Source organism: Amborella trichopoda, chromosome 9, assembly GCF_054954075.1.
Source record: "Amborella trichopoda isolate Santa Cruz 75 chromosome 9, AtrichopodaSantaCruz75HAP2 v2.0, whole genome shotgun sequence".
NCBI lineage: Eukaryota > Viridiplantae > Streptophyta > Magnoliopsida > Amborellales > Amborellaceae > Amborella > Amborella trichopoda.
Genome location: NC_142344.1, coordinates 16,611,848 through 16,633,581, shown reverse-complemented (window position 1 = coordinate 16,633,581; position 21,734 = coordinate 16,611,848). Strand labels below are relative to the sequence as shown.

Here is a 21,734-nt window from a genome sequence, read left to right as displayed (position 1 = left end):
CATAGTTATCATCTTTAGAGCATATGTATCCCTTTAGATCATGCTTATCATATTTAAAGCATCTTTATCTATGTAGATCATTTTTATCATCTTTAGTTAGAGGGGCTGCTATGTGAGAGATTTGGTAAGACCAGAATAGAAAAACTTTTGAGGGGGTGTTTTTGTTTTGAGAGAGTTCCCAATAACATCAATCACTCTCTTTGGAGTTGGTTGAGTGTTACTGAGAAAGACATGGGCATTTCTTAAGTGGATGTCATGCTCAATCTCCACAATCTTTTTCATCCTACGAGTAATCAAAAGTAGACCATTCGGGAGGTCCTCTAATGCATGGTTGCTTTAAACTCAATTTTGATAACTTTTTGGGTAACTTAGATGATGTCAGACTAGGAGGTGTGGCTAGAGATTGAAATAAGAGGGTGAGTTTTTCCTTCATTGGACCTATTGGTTTGGCTATTGCTATCTTATTGAGTTAGCAGCACTCCTACAAAGCCTAGCGCTCTTTATATCTAAAAATGTTGTTGGTCTTTGCTTGGGTGAAGGTGATTTTATGAATGTCATCAATGATACAATAAAAAGCAACAGGTTCCTTGGGTTCTGAAGTATTGTGAAGAATTGATTTAGCAGGTATATATATACATATATATATATATATATATATATATATATATCAAGATGGGATTAGCCCACTAGCTCATATAAACATATGAGCTCAATATCCTACATCGAATCTGAGTCAACTTAATGATCACGGATATCCGGTAGTGCTTGAATTTTATTTATTTTTGTACATATCAAAATCACTTGAAATTTTTTCTCATCAAGGTGTACCTAATAAAAATATAAAAAACATTATTCATGAAGAAAAATAATCAAAGTACCCCTGAAAATTTTGGTGATCATCAGATCGGCCTAGAATCAATCTGGGACGTTGAGCTCATATGTTCATATGAACTAGTGAGCTAATCCCATCTTTTCCCACATATATATATATATATATATATATATATATATATATATATATATATATATATATATATATATATATATATATATATATATATATATATATATATATATATATAAAATAGTATCTCCACAATGCTTATGTGCGAGATGCTAGAGTGATCTCTCTCATAGTGTTATTGCCGGCCGTTTTTTTTGGGCGGTGAGGATTTTTCGACCGCCACGTGATTGTACCGTCACAGACATGCTCTGTCCGTGGCGGTCGAAAAATTCCGTAGAAACCGTCACGGGCCACGCGCCGTCTGTTGCTACTCCATTCAATAAACCGCCACTGACATAGCAAGTCTGTGACGATAGCGAACACTATTCGTATAAGGAAAGAGTTTATATAAGGTTGCAAGCTTAAAATGTAGAATTAAAGACGCACCTCAAAAATGCATGAAAAAGTTGTTTTAAGGCCAAAAAACCTCTAATTGACCATCTCGACACTGAGATATATGAATATGAAAAAAAAAATAAATTAAGTTCCAAAAATAATGCATCTTGCGGCACATTATCTAGACCGTTTATTTTCAAGATTTTCATATGTTTATATATCTGTTTGATTTTAACCAGTTTTGAAGTTTAAAATTTTATAATTAGGTATGAAAACAGATTTTCAGATAATCATAAGAATTATTTATACCAAAATTATATGTTATGATAAAATTTGGAGGTACAATTTAATTGGATTATTTAAGGTTGCAACCTTATAGAAACCACACTATATATACATATAAAAGCAAACTCCTTTGCGAAGAAGAGAGTTGCTTTACAATGATTTATGGTGATGTAACTCTTTGTGATTATCCTTTCAACAACAAATTTAATATCATTTAGCCAAAAAAAAATCTTAGAAAAGTTTATACGAAGGCGAGGCTCTAAACAATCAAATTTGAACCTACCTCAAAAATTTGATGCCCAAATATCTTTAAATTGATCATCTCGACATCAAAATGCATGGACATGAGAAAAAAACTGATTTCAAGTTCTGGAAATAGTGTATTTTATAAAGCATTTTGGAACCGTCAATTTTCAAGATTTTATAGATCCGCCGATGTACACTACTTTTTAAGTTTTAAACTTTGTAAATAAATATAAATTTTTTTTTTAAGGCTATCATAAAGATTTTCCATATTGAAACTACATTTCTCGACACTATTTGAAGGTAAAGCTCCAATTTGATTGTTTAGAGGCGAGGCTCTATACAAACCGCATCCTTAAATTAAAAAGTCACGAGCCTGTGAATGGAACGGGGCTTGAGACGGACTCTCTCCCTCTCTCTCTAGAATCAAGGATTCTCGCCATTTCCCTCCCAGGCGGCCTGTTTCCTCTGTGTTTTGACTTCAATAACAAATGATCAGTACAGTACAGTACAGGAGAATGTCTCTCCCCCCACCTACTCTCTTTCTTTTTATTGGATAAGGGGATTGAGTGGGCGGTTCACATGCCTTTTCTATTTACAAAATGGCGCACAAATACCACTACTCATACTGTTCTCCTTGTTCCTTCGTTTCGTCGCAGGTTTGATGCATTCTTGACTCCTCTTCCATTTTCTCTCCCTTTCCTTGACCGCTATCTCTTCCCTTTTATAAAACATATAATTCTCACATTTCGGTTTTGAGTTTGCAGGCAGGAGCCATGGCTTTTTGTCATCTCACAACCCTCTCATTCTCTCTACTTGCTGCTGTTTTTCTCTCCATTTGTGCACCTCTGGTTGCAGAAAGTAATGTGAGTGTTTGGTTGAGTACTCGTTTAGACCAGTGCTGTTCCAGCTTTTTTTCTTTTTTTTTTCTTTTTTCTTTTTAATTAAGTGGAAGGTTGTTTGTGATGTAGGCTTACATTGTTTACATGGGAGAGAAGCTGAACCAGGAGGCTGAACAAATTCAAGACTTGCACCACCGCGTTCTATCGGACCTACTTGGAAGGTCTTCCTGGAGCTATTTTGTTCTTGAATTTCTCTTACATTTCACTTTTTCTTCTTCATTTCTGAAACTCCTTTCTCAGTGACACCTCATACTTCCTCTCTGATTTTAAAATATTGTACACATAGGCAGACTTATATCTAGTCTTTAAGTTCAAAGACAAATGCTTTTTTCTCTTTAGTTTTGAGCATTTGATAGTACTCAGTAAATTGATTTGCTTGATTTGCATAAGAAGGTCTAGAAGTGTTAGATTGATTCGTGATTCCTCTCTTTATTCTTGAAAACAAATACCAGTGACGAGGCATCCTCGGCATCAATGCTATACAGCTACAAGCATGGCTTTTCTGGTTTCGCTGCAATCTTACCGCCTTATGTGGCGAAGCGTATTGTGGGTATGACTGTTTGCAGCATATTCTTTATTTCAATTAGGATGATGACTTTTGGAAAATCAAGTCTTCCTTTGGGTTGATACAACATCTATCTTCAGTTTAGGTTTTCTTAAACAGCAAAAGTATTGGATGCAGATTATCCTGGAGTTGCTCGTGTTATGCCTAACCGTATCCTCAATATACAAACCACTAGAAGTTGGGATTTTCTGCATATGAATCCCATTTCCATGCATGGCCTTCTCTCTGAGAGCAGGTTTGGTCAAGGATCAATTATTGGCATTCTGGACACAGGTTTGTTTGTTCATCTGGTTAGCCTACAATTCTGTCATACTTTAGTTTATAAAACATATTCATTTCCTTTACTACAGGTATATGGCCAGAATCTGAAAGTTTCAAGGACCATGGTATGAGTGAAGTTCCATCTCACTGGAAAGGTGTGTGTCAGGAAGGAGAGCAATTCAGTTCTTCCAATTGTAACAGGTGTGGTTGCTTTAATGCTTTTGTAGTTTTACTTGCTCTGATTCTAACTCATAATCATTTTAATCAAGAACTTTGTTGCTTGAACCTTTCAATTGATGCTGCCTCAAAACATTACTCTCACAACCTGACAACTATGCTCACAACAATAGGTATTTGGGGATATTATGCAAGAGACACAAACCTAATCAAGAATGTTGCCACCACAATACATTGGAAGGAAGACTCCCTTTCCAAACTAGGATGGATGTAAACATGCCAACTTGCTCAATATTCTATACGATTGGTTCGTTGCGTGATTTCTAGTAGGCATATTTGCAAAGTGGTATCCCAACTTCCCTTGCAGAGTGCAGACCACTTCACTAGTAGTACATACTCGTCTCTTTACAAAGTAGTAGTCTACTTCAACATTCTTAATAAAGATCTTAAACCAAATTAGCTTGCATCTCTATGTGAGCCATTACCTTGTATTGGGCCTCTTCAGTGGATCTTGCCTCCACAGTGCTACTTCTTACACTTTCATACAGCCAAGTTGGCTCTAACAAAAATGTAATAAGACAATTATTCCTTTGCTTGTTAGTAAGAGCAGTATTTTAACTACTCAGCTGAGTCCACTCGGACTCGGCCCGTTGCTGAGCTGAGAACCTGGGTACAACTTAGGCATATTAAAAAATGAATAAAAGAACATAAAAATTATATAAATTTGTAGGATCAATATGTAAAAATTGTATATGTAGTTTGGATTTTTTTTACAATGATTTGTGAGTTTTTCTTGTCATTTGCGCTATTTTTGTATTTTCTTCTATGTTTTGATTTTTCTGAAATGCCTCCAACTGTAAATCAATTATTTCTTAATCCATGTTTTATATTTTTTTCAGCTTATTTGGACATTTTAGTTTGTTTTTTGTTTTGTTTCACTTTTAAATTTTTTATTTTATTGTTTAACTATTTTATTTATTTTTTCTAAATGTTTAGGGATTTTTGGGCCCTATCACATTACTCGGCCAAGTCTAAGTGGATGTGGCTGAGTCCAATTGGACTAGGCCGAGTTACTTGGCTCAGGCCAGGGCCTAGTCCGAGGCCCAAGTTGAGTATAAAAACATTGAGTAAGAGAATCGACACAATGCTTACTAGTAAGATTGATAGGTGTAGGTGGGCATGTCCAGAAAAAAGGATCTTCTTCCCAAATGGGCTATGGAGTCGCCACAAAATTCTACTAATTGTTCCAAAAGTGCCCTCTATGGACATGCATAAATTATAGCATTACCTCAATTGCTGTGGCCAAATCTGGTTTTCTGAGAGTACAGTTTATAAGCTTCCCAACCGTTCGTGGTCTTTAAGTAGATCTCGGTTATTTGAATTCAGTTGGTTTTTTACAAGTACTGAGTCTACTGACTGTACTTTTGAGTACATGATAACCAGTATCCCTTCATAAACTGAGGGTGTACTTCCATTAAGAGATGAAAATGTATTTTTTGGAGCTACATCATTACTAGTAAGAAGATTTCAATTGACATAAGGTGGTCTTGTCTTTTTCCTTCATCAACATTGAGTAGTCTGCATGACTTTCATGAAACTATTCCCTTTTCTTCATCCTCTGTCCAGACAAACCCATGTAGGTGTAACTTGTAAATTTCCTGTAGGGCACGCTATGCAAGAAGCCATTCTTTGCATCCCATTTGTTGGTGATTGCATCTCATTAATAGATAGGATAACTGAAATGGAGTTTACTTTAATTACTGGGACAAATCTCTGTGGAGTCTTCTTTGTGAAATCCACCCATATGGTTTGGTGAACCATTTCGCAAAATTCCATGCTTTATAGCTCAACAGTACTGTCAAAGGAACACTTTAATGTGTGCACCTTCTTGCAGAGAACTATTGAATTTCCCTTTAGTTAGGGGGCCCTGTCCTAGTTTCCATTCTCTTATCTAACATTCAGTATGCATAATAGAATTATTAGTACAAGAACTATCTTCTTTTTGCACTGCAGAAGTCAAGATCAACCGCATTGATATTAAAAATTGTGCCATAAAGCAGGCAAACCTGAGCTTGGAGGGAGTCCTTGATGAGAACTTTGTGGTTCTTAGAATATAATGTTTTCCTCCTATTGGAATCATTTTCATGCTACTAAGAATGTTGGACTGAAAATCTTCAATGAGAACCAGAAGTACATGACTCTCCCCTTTTCTTGTTATTCGACTCTTGAGGAGATCGAAAGGGCCTTTTCTAATGCTAAAATATATGAGACCTCTTGTTCTGATAGTCAATTTTCATAAATTGTCAAAAATACATCAAGTTGTACTCGTTAAGGTGCATACAAACTGAGACATACACATCCGAAAGGAAAAAAAAGAGAGTTAGGGGCCTAGCTATGGCTAAAGAGGGATTTCTTTTTGTCTTTCTGATGTATATGGGTAGAGAGTTAGGGACCTAACTATGGCTTCATCGCCTATATATAAAGAAATCCCTCTTTAGCCAAGCCCATTTGCTTTATCATTATGTCTCTACACATGGCAGAACGTACACCTGGCGGAATAACTCAATGCAAGAATCTCCTCCTTCACGTCTGCAAAATGTAGGGGTAGGATGACTTGATGTTAAGCGAATGACCTCAAGAGTATCGTCATTGGCTCTTAAAAGGATCTCAAACAGTGTCAATCCTGTCACAGTCACATCCTTGGAAATTTACTTCTTGGTCCTTGGGTAATAACACTTTTTTCAAACTTTTTGGTGGACGAGTTACTAAAGAAAACAAATTACACCAAGGACCAAGTGTGCTTTGAAGGTTCATGATTTATAAGCTGTAGAGGAGATTTACTACCTAGAGCTAAGTGGGTGTCTGATAATAATATAATGTGGAGTCAAATACTGCACTAGGACCAATATATTTTAGGAACTTTATGGGCAAGAAGAAGACCAATATATTTTAGGAACTCCATGGTGAAGTAGAAGATATTGAGTTCCCTTAAATAAATGCAGATTCATTTTGCCACTACACCATTCTATCATGTTCTCGATAGGGGACGTTCTCTGAATATCTTAGAGCTTCTTGTCTTTGCACTGAACTCCTTCTCTTTTGAGGTCTTCAACTTTCTTGTTCTTATAAGAAGGTAATGCCATAATGCTGCTATAGTCCATTGCTCCCATATCATGCAACATAATAAGATGGTTTCCTGGCAGCTCAGACATATCCTTTTATGTCCCTACTGCCATCTACTGTAGGAACTATTGCCATGCTGTGCTCCCAGTAATTAGTGGTTGTGAGCCTAGGATGGAGCCTTATGTCAGAATCAAAAAAATTTGAAAATATTTACCAGTCTCTATAGCTTTTTCACAAGAATATCATCTGGAGGCTTGTGACATTCCAATTCATTTTTCACTTGTCTTCTAGTAGGCTGCGATCAAGGATAATTTTCAAAGAAATTAACCAAATTTAGGAGGTATGAATGTGTTCCAAACCATTTTAGTCTTAGGGGCATTTTTGCATGCTTTCTCCTAGTTGCATTCTGAACTTGTTTGAGTGGAAATGTGCCCTGCTTTATCCTAGTTGCATTCTAAGCCTGTTTGAGTGTAAAAATGTGCTGCTTTTAGACCCTTCAGAGAAGAGCCCTTCGCAGTCGCTATGGGGTAATTTTAAGGTAAAACATTTTGTTCATAATTTTTTCTGAAACTTGGGGGCAGTGAAAAAAAATGTGTTTTGGGGTATGAGTATGAGAGACTTTCAACGGAGATTATTTTGAGGAGAACTTTCTACTTTGGGAGGGGGTTAAGTAATTTTCCCTAATTTTAATTATTGAAAATTTTAATTAGTAAATATTAATCAGTAAATATTAATTATTAAATTTTACTGAAGGAAGAAGGTTAGTTCAAGTCCCTATCTTGCTCATAGATGTAGGGAGCTTGGATGTGGCATGGTGATCCCCACTGAAAGCATTGCTCCAACAATCCTAGAGTAGGACCTGGAATGGACCTCGCACCCCCTCCATTAAGGGATATTGATCTCTATCTTATGAGGATCTTAATCCCTATCTAATATGGATCTATTTCAAAAACATTTGAATTTTGAACCATGTGTCTTTGAATTTGTGCTGATATTTTTCTTTTTACAATTTTCTAGCTAATGACCACCTGCAACTGATTTTTCTTTTGTGTTTGCATAGTCGCAGTTTGCATTAGTGACTGAAAACTGGTGAGCCAACTCCAAATCACCCAAATCAGCTAGGACATTGGGGGTTCCACGATCCTGGATGGTCCCGAACCAGAGAATCTTCCCTGTTGTCAAAACTAGGCAGTTCATTCTAATGAAGCACCCATTTCAATATAGGGACTTGAGCAACTCATAAGTTCAGTTCTCATCATGTCCCACAATCTCATTTTTCGCAAATTTCTATAGGATTTTCAGGCTGTAAAGTTCTCATTTGCATGCGTATAGATAATGCTAAAACTGTGGATTATATTTTTAAATTTTTTAAATTTTTTTTTAAAATAAAATAATATACACCACATATTTAAAGTAAAGGGGGCTCCCGAGTGTTCCCATAGACATATAGTACATATATCAAGCTGCTTCTAGGGCCCTACTTGAACATGGCTTCCATGGTAGGAGCGTCAACCATGGGTCAATCCTAGGGTATGGCTCCTACTCCCGCTTCCAACAACTATGGGGCCATTACATTTTTCCTGAACGATCTAACATGTGGTATTTCGGTATTATGTAAAATCGTGGGAAGCGTGACACTCTTTTTCAAGTGGTACTCATTGAACCACTCATCTGCCAACCCTGCAGAGAAAGACACTTCACATCCTTTTCACCTTAACCAAGTATGGGGAACTAGTTTTTTTTTATGTGCCCACCTCATCATTGCAGATTCTCTGAATAGCTTTAATGCTTTATCCTTTTTGTATATTTTGGTCCCTTTTGGGCTTGCATAGCATTTTTTCTCTCGAGAATGCAGAGTGTGACATTGTGGGGTCACCATACTTCTCGTTTGTCTTGTAATCTTTACGTGTTATTAATGCAATAATAATAAACTTCACTCAAAAAAAGGAAGAAATGTTTAAAATCAATGAGTCAACTCTGGACTTGCTCAATTTGACTTGCCTTGGGTCACTATCTTGGATGAGCATTATAACAGAGGACTGAGTCTCATAAGGGATATTTGGTGAGACTTGGCAGTATCACAGCGAGTTGACTCAGTTTTGAACCTATATCAGTTCCCAAGCTGTGTCAAATCTTTTGAACTTTTCCAAGAAATACCTTCACTTGTGAATCCAATCAGTGGTTTGATGTGTTCCTATCTGACCAAATGAGCTCCCTTTGCAATTTTTGAACCGGTTATTACTAAACATATTTTACAACTATCTTGCAATTTATATATCCCAAGTGTTAGACGTGAATCATGATGCAATTTCACATTTCAAACTCAAAAATCCATTGGTATAATTGATAGGTTGTTCACTGAGTATTTACATACTTGTTTCTATAAGGAGTTAATGACTTAGTAGACAAATCTGCAGCTTGTCCAATTGAAGTGATGCATGGAAGACTTTTAATGGCATGTATTAGTCTACCCTCATTATGATGACAATCTATCTTGTTCTTCATGGAATACATGATTAGTAGCTATATGATAACATGCCAATAAAAATGAAAAGGCTGCTACATTGTGACACTGAATATTTGATGGAGAGGGATTGGGTAATATAACTTGATCAGTTCTTCTAACACACCCAAAGCCATGTAATCTAACTGAAAGCCTCTGGTGTGGCTTTCTAATTGACCTCTGTTCTTAGAGAAAGCATTATGCCTTATGCCACGCTAAGACAAGAAACCAGTGAATCTCCCATGAGGATATACTATCCAATCGAAGATCCTGTATCAAGTTCCCGGTCCAGTCAAAATTTGGATAAGAAGCTAGGCTTAGATTCGATGTTGATGATAGAATAGAGCAATCTTAAATAATTGAATGGCTTTAACTTAAACCGTAAAGTTTGATTAGGGCATGAAGTGATTTACTAGTTGGAACCAAACTTGTAATGTGGAGTTTCATGATTTCCATATGAAGCTTCTAACTAAGATTTTGTATGTCCTTGGATCAAAAGAGTCTAGGCATGTAAAGTGCTTACTTTCATCTCAAGTGGTATACTCACTCTCTTAAAATTGGTTAGAGTCGACATGAATGAAAACTAATAAACTGCATTTTACTGGACAAAGGAAAAAAAAAAAATTATTCTAATGCGTTGTTGTTTTCCAAATCATCATGATCATCATCGTCAGAGTCTTTTCTCAACTAATTGGGATCGGCTACACGAATCCTGGTTCGTCATTCTGCTCTATCAAGGGCCATACCTTCAGTGAGGCTATAATTCTCTATGTCTTTTCTCACTGCTTCCAAATATGTCCTTTTAGGCTTACCCCTTGCCCTTTTTGAGTCTTCCACTTGCACTAACTCTCACCTCCTAACAGGTGTTGTATTGGGTCTACGCTTAATATGATCAGCCCACCTAAATCTACTTTCTCTCATCTTATAGTCTATTGGTACCATACCTAAGTTCCCCCGAATGTATTTGTTTTGAATTTTATCCCTTATTATCTCGCCACTCATCTATCGCAACATCCTGATCTCAGCTACACTTAGTCTATGGGTATATTGTTTCTTGACTGCCCAATATTCCACCCCAAAAGCAATGCTGATCTTATAGTTGTCTTGTTGAACTTACCCTTCAGCTTTATTGGTATGGGGTGATCACATACAAATCCGGTTGTACATCTCCACTTCACCCACCAATTTTATATGCGACATCTTCCTCAATCTCTCCATTTTCTTGGATTATCGACCCAAGATATCGAAAGTGCGCTCTTTTTTGTATTTCTTGGCCATCAATCTTAACTACTTCCTCGTTTCTACTCCAATTATTGCTAAACTTGCATTCAATATACTTTGTCTTTGTCTGGCTAATTTTAAAACCTTTAGATTCTAGAGCATTCCTCCAAAGTTCTAACTTTGTGTTGACACCGTTTCGGGTCCCATCGATCAAAAGTATGCCATCCGCAAACAACATGCACCACGCTATCTCGTCTTGTATGTGCTTAGTTAAGTCGTCCATACTTAAGACAGAAGTATGGGCTCAATGCTGACACTTGATGTATTGTTTGCCAAATAAAAACCAATAAACTGCATTTATTCTAGTCCACAACAATGGTTCCTCTATATACTTGCAGTAATCTCAAGCCCAAGACTAGTCTTGGGTCGTGTTTTCTTTCATTTAAAACTGCTTTGTATTTGAAGTAGTGTAATGTGTGGTACTTTGAAACATCATTGTTATTGACAATAATATCATATAATGACAAGTTAGCATGCCCAAAGAAAACATCTCTGTGACGTAATTTTTATCTTCTTTTTCTGGACCTTTCTGGAATATGACATCTATAATATAGCTGAGCGGTTTTACTTTGATTAATGAATTTTTCCATGCAACGTCTTGGTGAAGGTACTCAGTTGTTCGATAGTGTTTTTGATGTTGCCGCTTTTGGAAAAATTATTGATTGCTGGGAAGCTTATGTCTATCTACAGATGTTTCTATTTCCTTCTTGGGAATGATCAATGAATGCACATACTTCGTAAATTATACCTGTTCAAGTATGTTTTTTTGCTTTCTTGATCTTTCTATTGCCTAATATCAAGTTAATACCAAGGTTTCAAAAAACGCTAGGCCGCCTCGAGGCGGCTTGCCTGGCACCCAGCGCTTAGGCGGGCGCCCAGAACCTCGGGCGCCTAGTAGTTTTTTCACTTTTGGGGTTTTCCATATATTAAGGTTTTTTTCTTTTTTTTTACTTTGGGGGTTAAAAATAAACCCCATAATGTTTTTAGACAACCTTAGGGGTCAAAATGACCCCCTTTGTCCTTTTGGACGGTTTAAAAAAACGAAAAAATCCTTACGGCCCTGGGCGCCCGCCCACGTACATCCGCCCATGTAGGGCTGCCTAGGTCTAGGCATGCGGATTTTTGGTCCAGGCCGCCTAAACCGGCGCCAGGCAGACCGTTTTTTTAAACATTGGTTAATACAACATGCAGCACCGAATACCTAATAATAGCTTGTTGTTTTGTTCTAAACTACTGCAGCCACATTCTCCTAAAACTTGTTGCTTTATTAGTTATTACTTCACATTTTTTATTGTCCTAGCTTATTTGCTACAGTTTATGATAGGTGATGCAAATTGGTTTCCCCAGTATATGCTTAACTAATATTTCCTCTGAAGAAACTCTTGCTTAGTTCTGGATGCGCCTCCCTCAATAATTTTTGTTGTATGCTACTAAAAAGAAGAAAGAATATTTCGAAAAGTATCTTTTTGCTTACATAGGCCAACTCCCTGATGTCCAAAAATAAATTTGCTTAGTCATGGGATTGATGCACATCTTGTTCTACATGGTATATATGTGGTCAAGGCATTTGAAATGAGTCACTTTCTGTCTGTATGTGCGTCCATGCTAATACACAGATACATACATATACTGTGTATGTGTGTATATATATATATATATATATATATATATATATATATATATATATATATATATATATATATATATATATATATATATATATATATATATATATATATGCAACCTTAAAATATAGAAATAAAGATGCACCTCAAAAATCCATCGAAAAAAGTTGTTTAAATGTTGAAAAATCCCCCCAGTTTATCATCTTGACATCGAGATGTATAAATAGAAAAAAAAAAAAAAAAAAAAGATTTTGAGTCCTAGAAATAGTGTCTTAAAAAACATTATCCATAGACTGTCCATTTTCAAGATTTCCATATGTTTATAGATCTACTGGATTTTAAACATTTTTGGAGTTTAAAATATTATAATTAGATATGAAAATAGATTTTGATATAATCCTAAGAATTTTTTACACCAAAATTACATGTTATGATATAATTTGGATGTGCGCCTTAATTGGATTGTTTAAGGTTGCAATCTTACAGTAACCACACCCTATATATATATATATATATATATATATATATATATATATATATATGTAGAAAAAGTCTTCCCATCACCTATAGGCAAAAATGAGATTTCGCCTACCCTCATCACCGTCCAAAGTTCATCGCACGGTCATGGTTGTCAGGTAGTGTTTCATTTTTCATATTTTTTCTATAAATCGGAATAACCTGAAATTTGACACATGTGTACATCTTAGTAAGACGCACCTAATAAAATATAAAAGAAATAATTCACGAGAAACAAAAATTGACCAAAATACCCCCGAAACTTTTCGGGGATATTTTAGTTAATTTTATTCATGTAGAATACTTTTTTGATATTTTTTTGTAGATTTTTTGTAGATATGTTTTGTAGATTTGTTTATTCATGTAAAAATCAGGTCATTCTGATTTGTAAAAAAAAAAAGAAAAATAAAACACTACTGAACAATCATGACCATGCGATGAACTTTGGACGGTGATGAGGGTAGGCGAAATCACTATGTACTTTTGCCTATATGCGTTTTGTAGTATTTTCCATATATATATATATATATCACAACCCTTCAAATTACAAAGGTTAAAGATAGAGAGAGTTGTGAAGGGTGGATTTACTAATTTTGATGTACGAAATGAATTAAGACGTTTGAAAAATAGGATACAGATATTAGAACTAGCTTCTAACCCTCAAGATAATAGCCCCGACAATAATTAGTTAGTCTATTTTTTTAAAAAAAGTTATCTTCATCATTAAGTAAGAGCAATTTTGTAAATATTACTCTAGGACAAGGGGTACTTTTGTCATCTCCATAAAGGGTAAAGTTGAAATTTTTACTAAAAAACAAGGGCACTCTACAAATAAAATTCTAAGACACTAATTTTTAAAATGCCATTGTACTTTATTTTTGTAAAAATTTCAAATTTACCCTTGCTTAATAGTTAAGTTACCTATTAAAATAAATTTTTAAACAAAAAGTAATCATCTTTTTGATATATACACCCATCACAACCCCTTCTAACTTTAAACCTACGTATTCTGAGGGGTTGTAACTCTAGACAAACCCCTATATATATATATATATATATATATATATAGAAAATACTACGCAATGCTTATAGGTGAAAATGAACTGTGATTTCACCTACTCCATCACCGTCCAAAGTTCATTACGAAGTCACGATTGTCCGGTAGTATTTTATTTTTCATTTTTTTTGTACAAATCTGAATGACCTGAAATTTGGAGCATATATTCATTCATCAAAAATAGGGGAATCTTAGAACAAAAAAAAAAAAAAATACATGAAAAAAATTGACAAAAATACCCTCGAAAAGTTTTTGGGGTATTTCTCTCAACGTTTTCCATGTAAAATATTTTTTTATATTTTCGAAGATTCCCCTATTTTTGATGAATAATGTACAAAACAAGGGTATATAAGTGTCCAAAATTTGTTGAGTATAATACTAAATTGCTCCATAGTGTGAGCACCCTAACATAACCATATATATATATATATATATATATATATATGGAAGATACTACAAAACGCTTATAGGTAAAAATGAATAGTGATTTCGCCTACCCTCATCACCGCCAAAAGTTCATCGTGGTCACCATTGTCAGGTAGTATTTTATTTTTTATTTTTTTCTACAAATCGGAATGACTTGAAATTTGGAGCCTATGTTCATAAAAAATAAGCGAATCTACAAAAAATATCAAAAAACTTTTTTACATGAAAACAATTGACCAAAATACCCCCAAAACTGTTAGGGGTAATTTAGTCATTTTTTTTAAGAATTATTTTTTTATTATTTTTATTAGGTGCACATGATCCAAATTTCAGATCATTTCGATTTGTAGGAGAAAAAATGAAAAGTGAAACACTATCGGACAATCGTGACCGTTTGATGAACTTTGGACAGTGATGAGGGTAGGCGAAATCACTGTTCATTTTCGCCTATAGGCGTTGGAAAGACTTTTCCTATATATAAGTGAAAATAAACAGTGATTTTGTCTACCCTCATCACCGTCCAAAGTTCATCTTATGGTCACGATTGTCAGGTAGTATTTTATTTTTCATTTTTGTTTCTACAAATCGGAATGGCCTGAAATTAGAGCGTGTGTTCATAAAAAATAGGCAAATCTACGAAAAATATCAAAAAATATTTTCCATGAAAAAATTCACAAAAATACCCTCAAAAAGGTTTCGGGGTATTTTGGTCAATGTTTTTTTTACAAATTATTATTTTTATATTTTTATTAGGTGCGCCTCACTAATATTTACGAACGCCCCAAATTTCAAATTATTCTAATTTATAAAAAAAAAATGAAAAATAAAATACTACCAGACAATCGTGACCGTGCGATGTACTTTCGACAGTGATGAGGGTTGGCAAAATCACTGTTCATTTCGCTTATAGGCGCTGGTAAGAATTTTTCACTTATATATATATATATATATATATATATATATATATAGGAAAAAGCTGATATTAGCCCACTAGCTCATATGTGAGCCCAACGGCCCAGATTGAATATGGATCGATCTGACGATCACGGATGTCCGGTAGTGCTTGAATTTTATTTTTTTTTCTACTTATCCAAATTACTTGAAATTTTAGGTGTGTGTTCTTCTCATCAAGGCACACCTAATAAAAATATAAAAACAATTATTCGTAAAACAAAATGACCAAAATATCCCTCAAAAATTTTCGGGGGTATTTTTACCCATTTATTTCATGTAAAATATTTTTTTGATATTTTTCGATGATTCACCTATTTTTTATAAACACACGCCTAAAATTTCAAGCGATTTGGATTTGTAGAAAAGAAAATAAAATTCAAACACTATCGGACATCCATGATCGTCAGATCGGCCTAGATTCAATTTGGGCTGTTGGGCTCATATGTTCATATGCGCTAGTGAGCTAATCCCAGATTTTTCCATATATATATATATATATATATATAGGCAGTGATTTCATGCAACTGTATTAATATGATGCAACAACCTTCAAAAACTATGTTTGGGCCATTCGTTTGATTCAATTTTTAAAATATATACTCTTTTCATTCTGATGAACAATCACGAAAAAGAAAAATTTAAAAATGCAATCTAGAAAACACTTTTTTATCCCAATTAACGTACGCCATCTATTTGAGTGAGATGCTTAGATCTAGGCTTTAGAATGATCTTTTTTCTTTCTAAATTTTTAGATAATGTTATTATCATTAGATTAACAATATCAAAAAAGAAAAAAACGATTTTGAATTGATAAAGGCCTAGATCTTGAAATTCATCAAATGGACAGTTCAGATTCCTTGTTAGAGTGGACTCATTTTGACCATATATAGGGTGCAAATTAGTTTTGATGTTGAAAAACCCTCTAATTGATCATCTCGACATCGAGATGTATGAATATAAAAAGAAAAAAATATTTTGAGTCCTAAAAATAGTTTATCTCGCAACTTATTATCTAGACTGTCCATTTTCAAGGTTTTCAAGTGTTTATAGATCTACTTGATTTGAACCATTTTTGGAGTTTAAGATTTTATGATTAGAGATGAAAATAGATTCTCAAGCTATCCTAAAAATTTTTGACACCAAAGTTATAATAAAATTTGGAGTGCCTTAATTTGATTGTTTAAGTTGCAACCTTATACGAACTACACCCATATATATATATATATATATATATATATATATATATATATATATGGGAAAAACATTTGTGCACCCATATGCGTACTGCTACAGTAAACGCCCACGGCCCGGAGTGAATCTGGGTCGATCTGACGATCACGAATGTCTGATAGTGTTTGAATTTTAATATATCCAAATCGCTTGAAATTTTAGGTGTGAGTTCTTAAAATATAGGCGAATCTACGAAAAATATAAAAAAAAACTTTTACATGAAATAAATTAACCAAAATACCCCTGAAAAGGTTTGGGCAGTATTTTGGTCAATTTGTTTTTCGTGAATTATTTTATTTTATATTTTTATTAGTTTGTTCCTTGATGAGAATAACACATGCCTAAAATTTCAAGTGATTTGGATTTGTAGAAAAACAATTAAAATTCACACACTATCGGACATCCGTAAGCGTCAGATCGGCCACGGAATAGCCCAAATTCAATCTAGACCATTCATGAATGGGCGTACAGTAGTGACTCCCTATATATATATATATATATATATATATATATATATGCATGACTGCATGTTAGTAAATATGTTTTTATGTATTTTGAGTAGGAATCAAAGTAGTGGGAGATCATTCCTAGTGGTTAGCAACACTCTTGAGAACTACTTAACTTGGCAATAAGTATGTGTCTTTTTAGTGCCTTAGGGCCATAATATAAGGACCTGACTAGTGAGTAATTGATCGTATAGATCCCTCTAGAACACTGGTTTCCTCCATGTCCGTGCTATCTCATATTCCTTACCTATTCATGTTCATCAAGTCACTTGTTGCTGCTAGAATCTTTTGTGTTGGAATATAATGTTGTCCTATTTTGGTCAAATTTCATTTGAAAGAGTCACAAAGTCCCAACTCACAATGATTCTGTAAAGGCCTTCAGAACTATTCTTTCAGTTAAAGGGATTGTCCCTTCAGAAAACGCTAGGTAAATATTGATTCATATAGCATGTTGAGCATTTAGTTTCAGGAAAACATTTATTGCTTCCTTTGATGAGAAGGAAGAAACCTTTTATGGTTTGCATGTTTTCAAACTTGTTCTCTTATCAAACTAAGAGGAATGGCTGTATTCCTCTCCTCAGCTTTCAGACTTTCAGTTCTTAGCAGGGACCTGCTTCAAGTTTATGCCAATGGGGCATTGACGCAATCACAAATTTGTGTGTGTAGTACAATGATTTAAGAAGCATCGTGACTTCACGCATTACATTTCTCCATAAACTCAGGCATGCTGTTTCTTTTTTTATATTCAATCTCAATAGATCTCAGTTTGTGATGTATATCTTTCTAGGAAAATAATTGGTGCACGGTGGTACATTAAAGGGTACAATGCTGAATTTGGGAATCTGAACACAAGTGACAGTTTCGAGTTTCTATCTGCAAGGGATGCAGTTGGTCATGGTTCTCACACATCATCCACAGCAGCAGGTGCTTTTGTAAGCAATGCTAGTTTTATGGGGCTTGCCAAAGGGGTAGCAAGGGGTGGCGCTCCTCACTCAAGAATAGCTGTGTACAAAGTTTGCTGGGCAAGTGGCGGTTGCAGCTCAGCTGACCTGCTTGCTGCTTTCGATGATGCGATCTCTGACGGGGTGGATGTGCTATCTGTTTCTTTAGGCTCAGCCCCGCCCCTTGACCCCTTTGTTGAAGATGCCTTGGCTGTTGGTTCCTTTCATGCAGTGGCTAAAGGAATCACTGTAGTTTGCTCCGGAGGAAATTCTGGTTCGCGCCCTCAGACAGTCATAAATACTGCTCCTTGGCTTGTAACTGTTGCAGCTAGCACAATTGATCGGTCATTTCCAACTACAATAACATTGGGCAATAACCAGACTCTTGTGGTATGTTCTTTCAGTTCTATGCTCCATTCTGTACTCATACATGCATAGAGGCCTGCAATGTCCTCCAGGCCCTTGTAAATGTTGAACCAAATTATGCCCCACTGTAATCCATCTATTTCTGTTATATGATTGTAGGCAACCTCTCTCTCTCTCTCTCTCTCTCTCTCTCTCTCTCTCTCTCTCTCTCTCTCTCTCTCTTTCTCTTGCTCACACACACACACACACCCTCTCTCTCTCTCTCTCTCTCTCTCTCTCTCTCTCTCTTTCTCTTGCTCACACACACACACACACACCCTCTCTCTCTCTCTCTCTCTCTCTCTCTCTCTCGTTCACACAGACACACACCGTCTCTCTCTCTCTCTCTCGTTCACACAGACACACACCGTCTCTCTCTCTCTCTCTCTCATTTGTGTGTTAATGCATTCCCAAACGCATATATACTTCACTGATTTGCTCTTACTATTTTGTGATTCCACTTGTAGTTCTGGTCTCGAAAGATAATTTGTCATATTAAGGAACATTGCTTTCTTCCATGACATTAATTTCTTTTTGTAGTGATAAAAACATGTATACATGCGTATGCTTGCATTTTTTTGCTCAGTTCTGATTATCCTACAGGGTCAAGCCTTATATACTGGTAGGTCTTCAGGAAAGTTCCTTGGGGTAGTTTATTCCGAAGACATTGCTTTGAGTGGTGGTGAAACTGATAAAGCAAGGTGTTCATGAACTTTATTTCAAATTTTTTAGCTGTTCTGCATTTCGGTCTGATTGATGTTCCTTGGGACACAGAATTTTTATATTTTAGAGAGAATTTGTTGCAGTACGTGTGAAGAAGGTTCTTTGAATGCTACTTTAGCCAAAGGAAAGGTGGTCCTCTGTTTTCAGTCGCGATCTCAGGGGTCAGCTGTTGTCGCCATCAAAACTGTCAAGGAAGTTCAGGGTGTTGGGCTTATTTTTGCTCAGTTTCCAACCAAAGATGTTTTTTCTTCCATAGATTTTCCTTTTGTTCAAGTTGATTACCAGATTGCAACAATTATCCTTGCATATATACAAAAGACAAGGTAATATTTTAGATTCATTGGATGCATGGCACATGAAAGCTTTATGAAATTCCATGTAATTTTTCCCCTCAAGCTCGTCACCAATTGGTCCGTTAATACCCCCTAGAAATCAAATCTGAGCCTTCTGATTTTGCAGATATCCAATTTTAAGGTTTGGCTTTACAAAGACAGCTTTAGGAACATCAATATCTCCAGAAGTGGCTTTTTTCTCTTCACGAGGACCCAATTCGTTGGCCCCCTCAGTCTTGAAGGTGATTTTTTCTCTCTCTACGCAAATGCTCTAAATCTACCCTATTGGCCAAGAAATAAACGCTCCAACTCTTTAGAAATTTTTTAAACTCTAGATCCAGTGTTGTGAATGTGGCTTCTAAATCATGGTTCAGTTCTACGAACCTACATGTATTGGTAGGTTCAACTACTATTCGTGAAAAACAACTGAGTCGGCCCTGTCTCGGCCTGTCTGGCAGATCCAATCAAGGACCTTTTCGTGTGAGCTTCCCGCGCTCCTTCAAAATTTTCTCCCTTTTAAACCATATAATACAAATGTTGTAATCTTCACATAATGTAGTTATAGAGAAGAATCAAGTCATGCATTTCCTGCCCTTCTATATTTGTTCTTAAGAAAAAAATTCTTGGAGGACATATTGATCAGTGAGGTTTGGTTTATCTGTTCATCTTATCTACTGACACCCTAGGTTATATCATTCAAAGCAGCATATAATAATTCCACTCATTAAATTTGCAGTTCCATAATTGCTCCTAACCGATGTCAGTTGAGCCGTTTATTATGCCAGTGGCCAGAATTCCTTCCATAGGTATCCTTCTGAGCCCAAAGAATCAAATCTCAGAAAATTACTTGGCACCCCAACCAACATAAATCCATGGGTACCTCAGCTTCTTAAAATGTTTTCCAATTTTGGAATTCTGGGGGGTTTTACCTGTGATGATACAATTGGTTACTGCAGCATTCAAACTGGAAGAGGAATTAATGTACCTGATCTTATTCTTCCCCCTGATCCATTGCGAACAAATTGAATGTGTTGCTCCATTTTGGCATGTTCTTTCGGGAGATTTACTCATTTGTTTCTGAAACGCTTATGCAGCCTGACATAGCTGCTCCTGGTGTAAACATCTTAGCTGCATGGTCCCCTTATAATCCTCCTGTAAAAACAGATACACAAGGGCCCCTTTATTACAACATTGAATCTGGTACCTCAATGTCCTGTCCTCATGTATCTGGAATTGTGGCTCTTCTCAGATCTCTTCATCCTAGCTGGACCCCAGCTGCAATAAAATCTTCACTCGTCACAACAGGTAATCTCCTTTTTCTTAGTATACAATGTTTCTTTGATTATTTATTACCTTTCTTATGGTCAATTTGAATCTTGGTGATACCCAAGCCTCCACAAGGGATCTCTATGGACAGCACATTATTGCAGAGGGAGCGCCACATAAGCAGGCTGACCCTTTTGATTATGGAGGCGGTCATATCGACCCTAACAAGGCTGCAAATCCAGGGCTTATATTTGACATGGGTGTTGCTGATCACATTCGTTTCCTCTGTTTCATGGGCTACAATAACTCTGCTATCAGCTTAATGGCACGTCAGGTTACCGTCTGTCCAAAAGGATCTGGTTCCATGGCTGATCTTAATCTCCCCTCTGTTTCCATTCCACAGCTTAGGAAAAGCTTGACAATCTCAAGGACAGTTACTAATGTTGGTCCAGTTTTGTCAGTGTATGTTGCTCATGTTCAAGCGCCTCCTGGAGTGAAGGTGGCTGTTAAACCATCTTGCTTGTCATTCAATGCCACAACGAACAAGTTGAAGTTTCAAGTAACATTCAGCCCTCTTTTGAGAGTGCAGGGGAGATATGCTTTTGGAAGTCTCATGTGGCATGATGGTCAACATGTTGTTAAGATCCCATTGGTGGTTCGAATAGTAATTGATGATTTATATTCTGATACATGAAAATCATGCAGATTGAAATAAGATTTCCATTTAATTGAGTTTTGCGGATTTTGTGGTACATAATAGAGGCCAATATTATTTGTAGGCAATAAGCATATATGCCATTGGAGTAACCATCTTGAGGGTTGTTATCACAGTGGAATTATATTGGGAGCATATAGTGTTCCTATAGCGGTTGCTACCATCAACAAGCAAGTCCATGCCCAGATGAATCCATTCAAAGAAATTTTTGGGCAGCCATACTAACAAGTTAAAAAGGAAAACCAACCATCTTCCAACCCATTGTCATCTCAGCATCTCTGAACCTTCCACAACAGATAAACTAAATTACTAAAAGTTGTGGTTTCTATGAGGATGCAACCTTAAACAATCGAATTAAG

General features: G+C 35.9%; 1 protein-coding gene across 2 annotated transcripts; it reads left to right on the top strand.

The window, feature by feature from the left end:
- Window positions 1–2,256: 2,256 nt before the first annotated feature.
- LOC18424511 (subtilisin-like protease SBT3.9) lies at window positions 2,257–21,392 on the top strand. Of its 2 annotated transcripts, none has more exons than XM_088848510.1 (12): window positions 2,257–2,526; window positions 2,635–2,733; window positions 2,839–2,930; window positions 3,222–3,319; window positions 3,452–3,607; window positions 3,685–3,796; window positions 17,781–18,324; window positions 18,943–19,040; window positions 19,146–19,385; window positions 19,522–19,636; window positions 20,644–20,699; window positions 20,786–21,392. In XM_088848510.1, the coding sequence occupies exons 1-11, from the start codon at window positions 2,470–2,472 to the stop codon at window positions 20,656–20,658; spliced, it is 1,626 nt and encodes a 541-aa protein (XP_088704636.1). In that variant the 5' UTR covers window positions 2,257–2,469; the 3' UTR covers window positions 20,659–20,699; window positions 20,786–21,392. The 2 variants fall into 2 exon arrangements, with proteins under 2 accessions (XP_088704636.1, XP_006829160.3); XM_006829097.4 differs by having other exon boundaries at window positions 20,489–20,699.
- Window positions 21,393–21,734: the final 342 nt, after the last annotated feature.

What these genes read in the sequence shown, in the direction of transcription:
- LOC18424511 (XM_006829097.4), top strand. Translation starts at nt 2,470, where the DNA reads ATGGCGCACAAATACCACTACTCATACTGTTCTCCTTGTTCCTTCGTT. An exon ending in CTATCGGACCTACTTGGAAG is followed by an intron (nt 2,931 to 3,221) that starts GTCTTCCTGGAG and finishes AACAAATACCAG; the next exon opens with TGACGAGGCATCCTCGGCAT. An exon ending in GCAATAACCAGACTCTTGTG is followed by an intron (nt 18,325 to 18,942) that starts GTATGTTCTTTC and finishes ATTATCCTACAG; the next exon opens with GGTCAAGCCTTATATACTGG.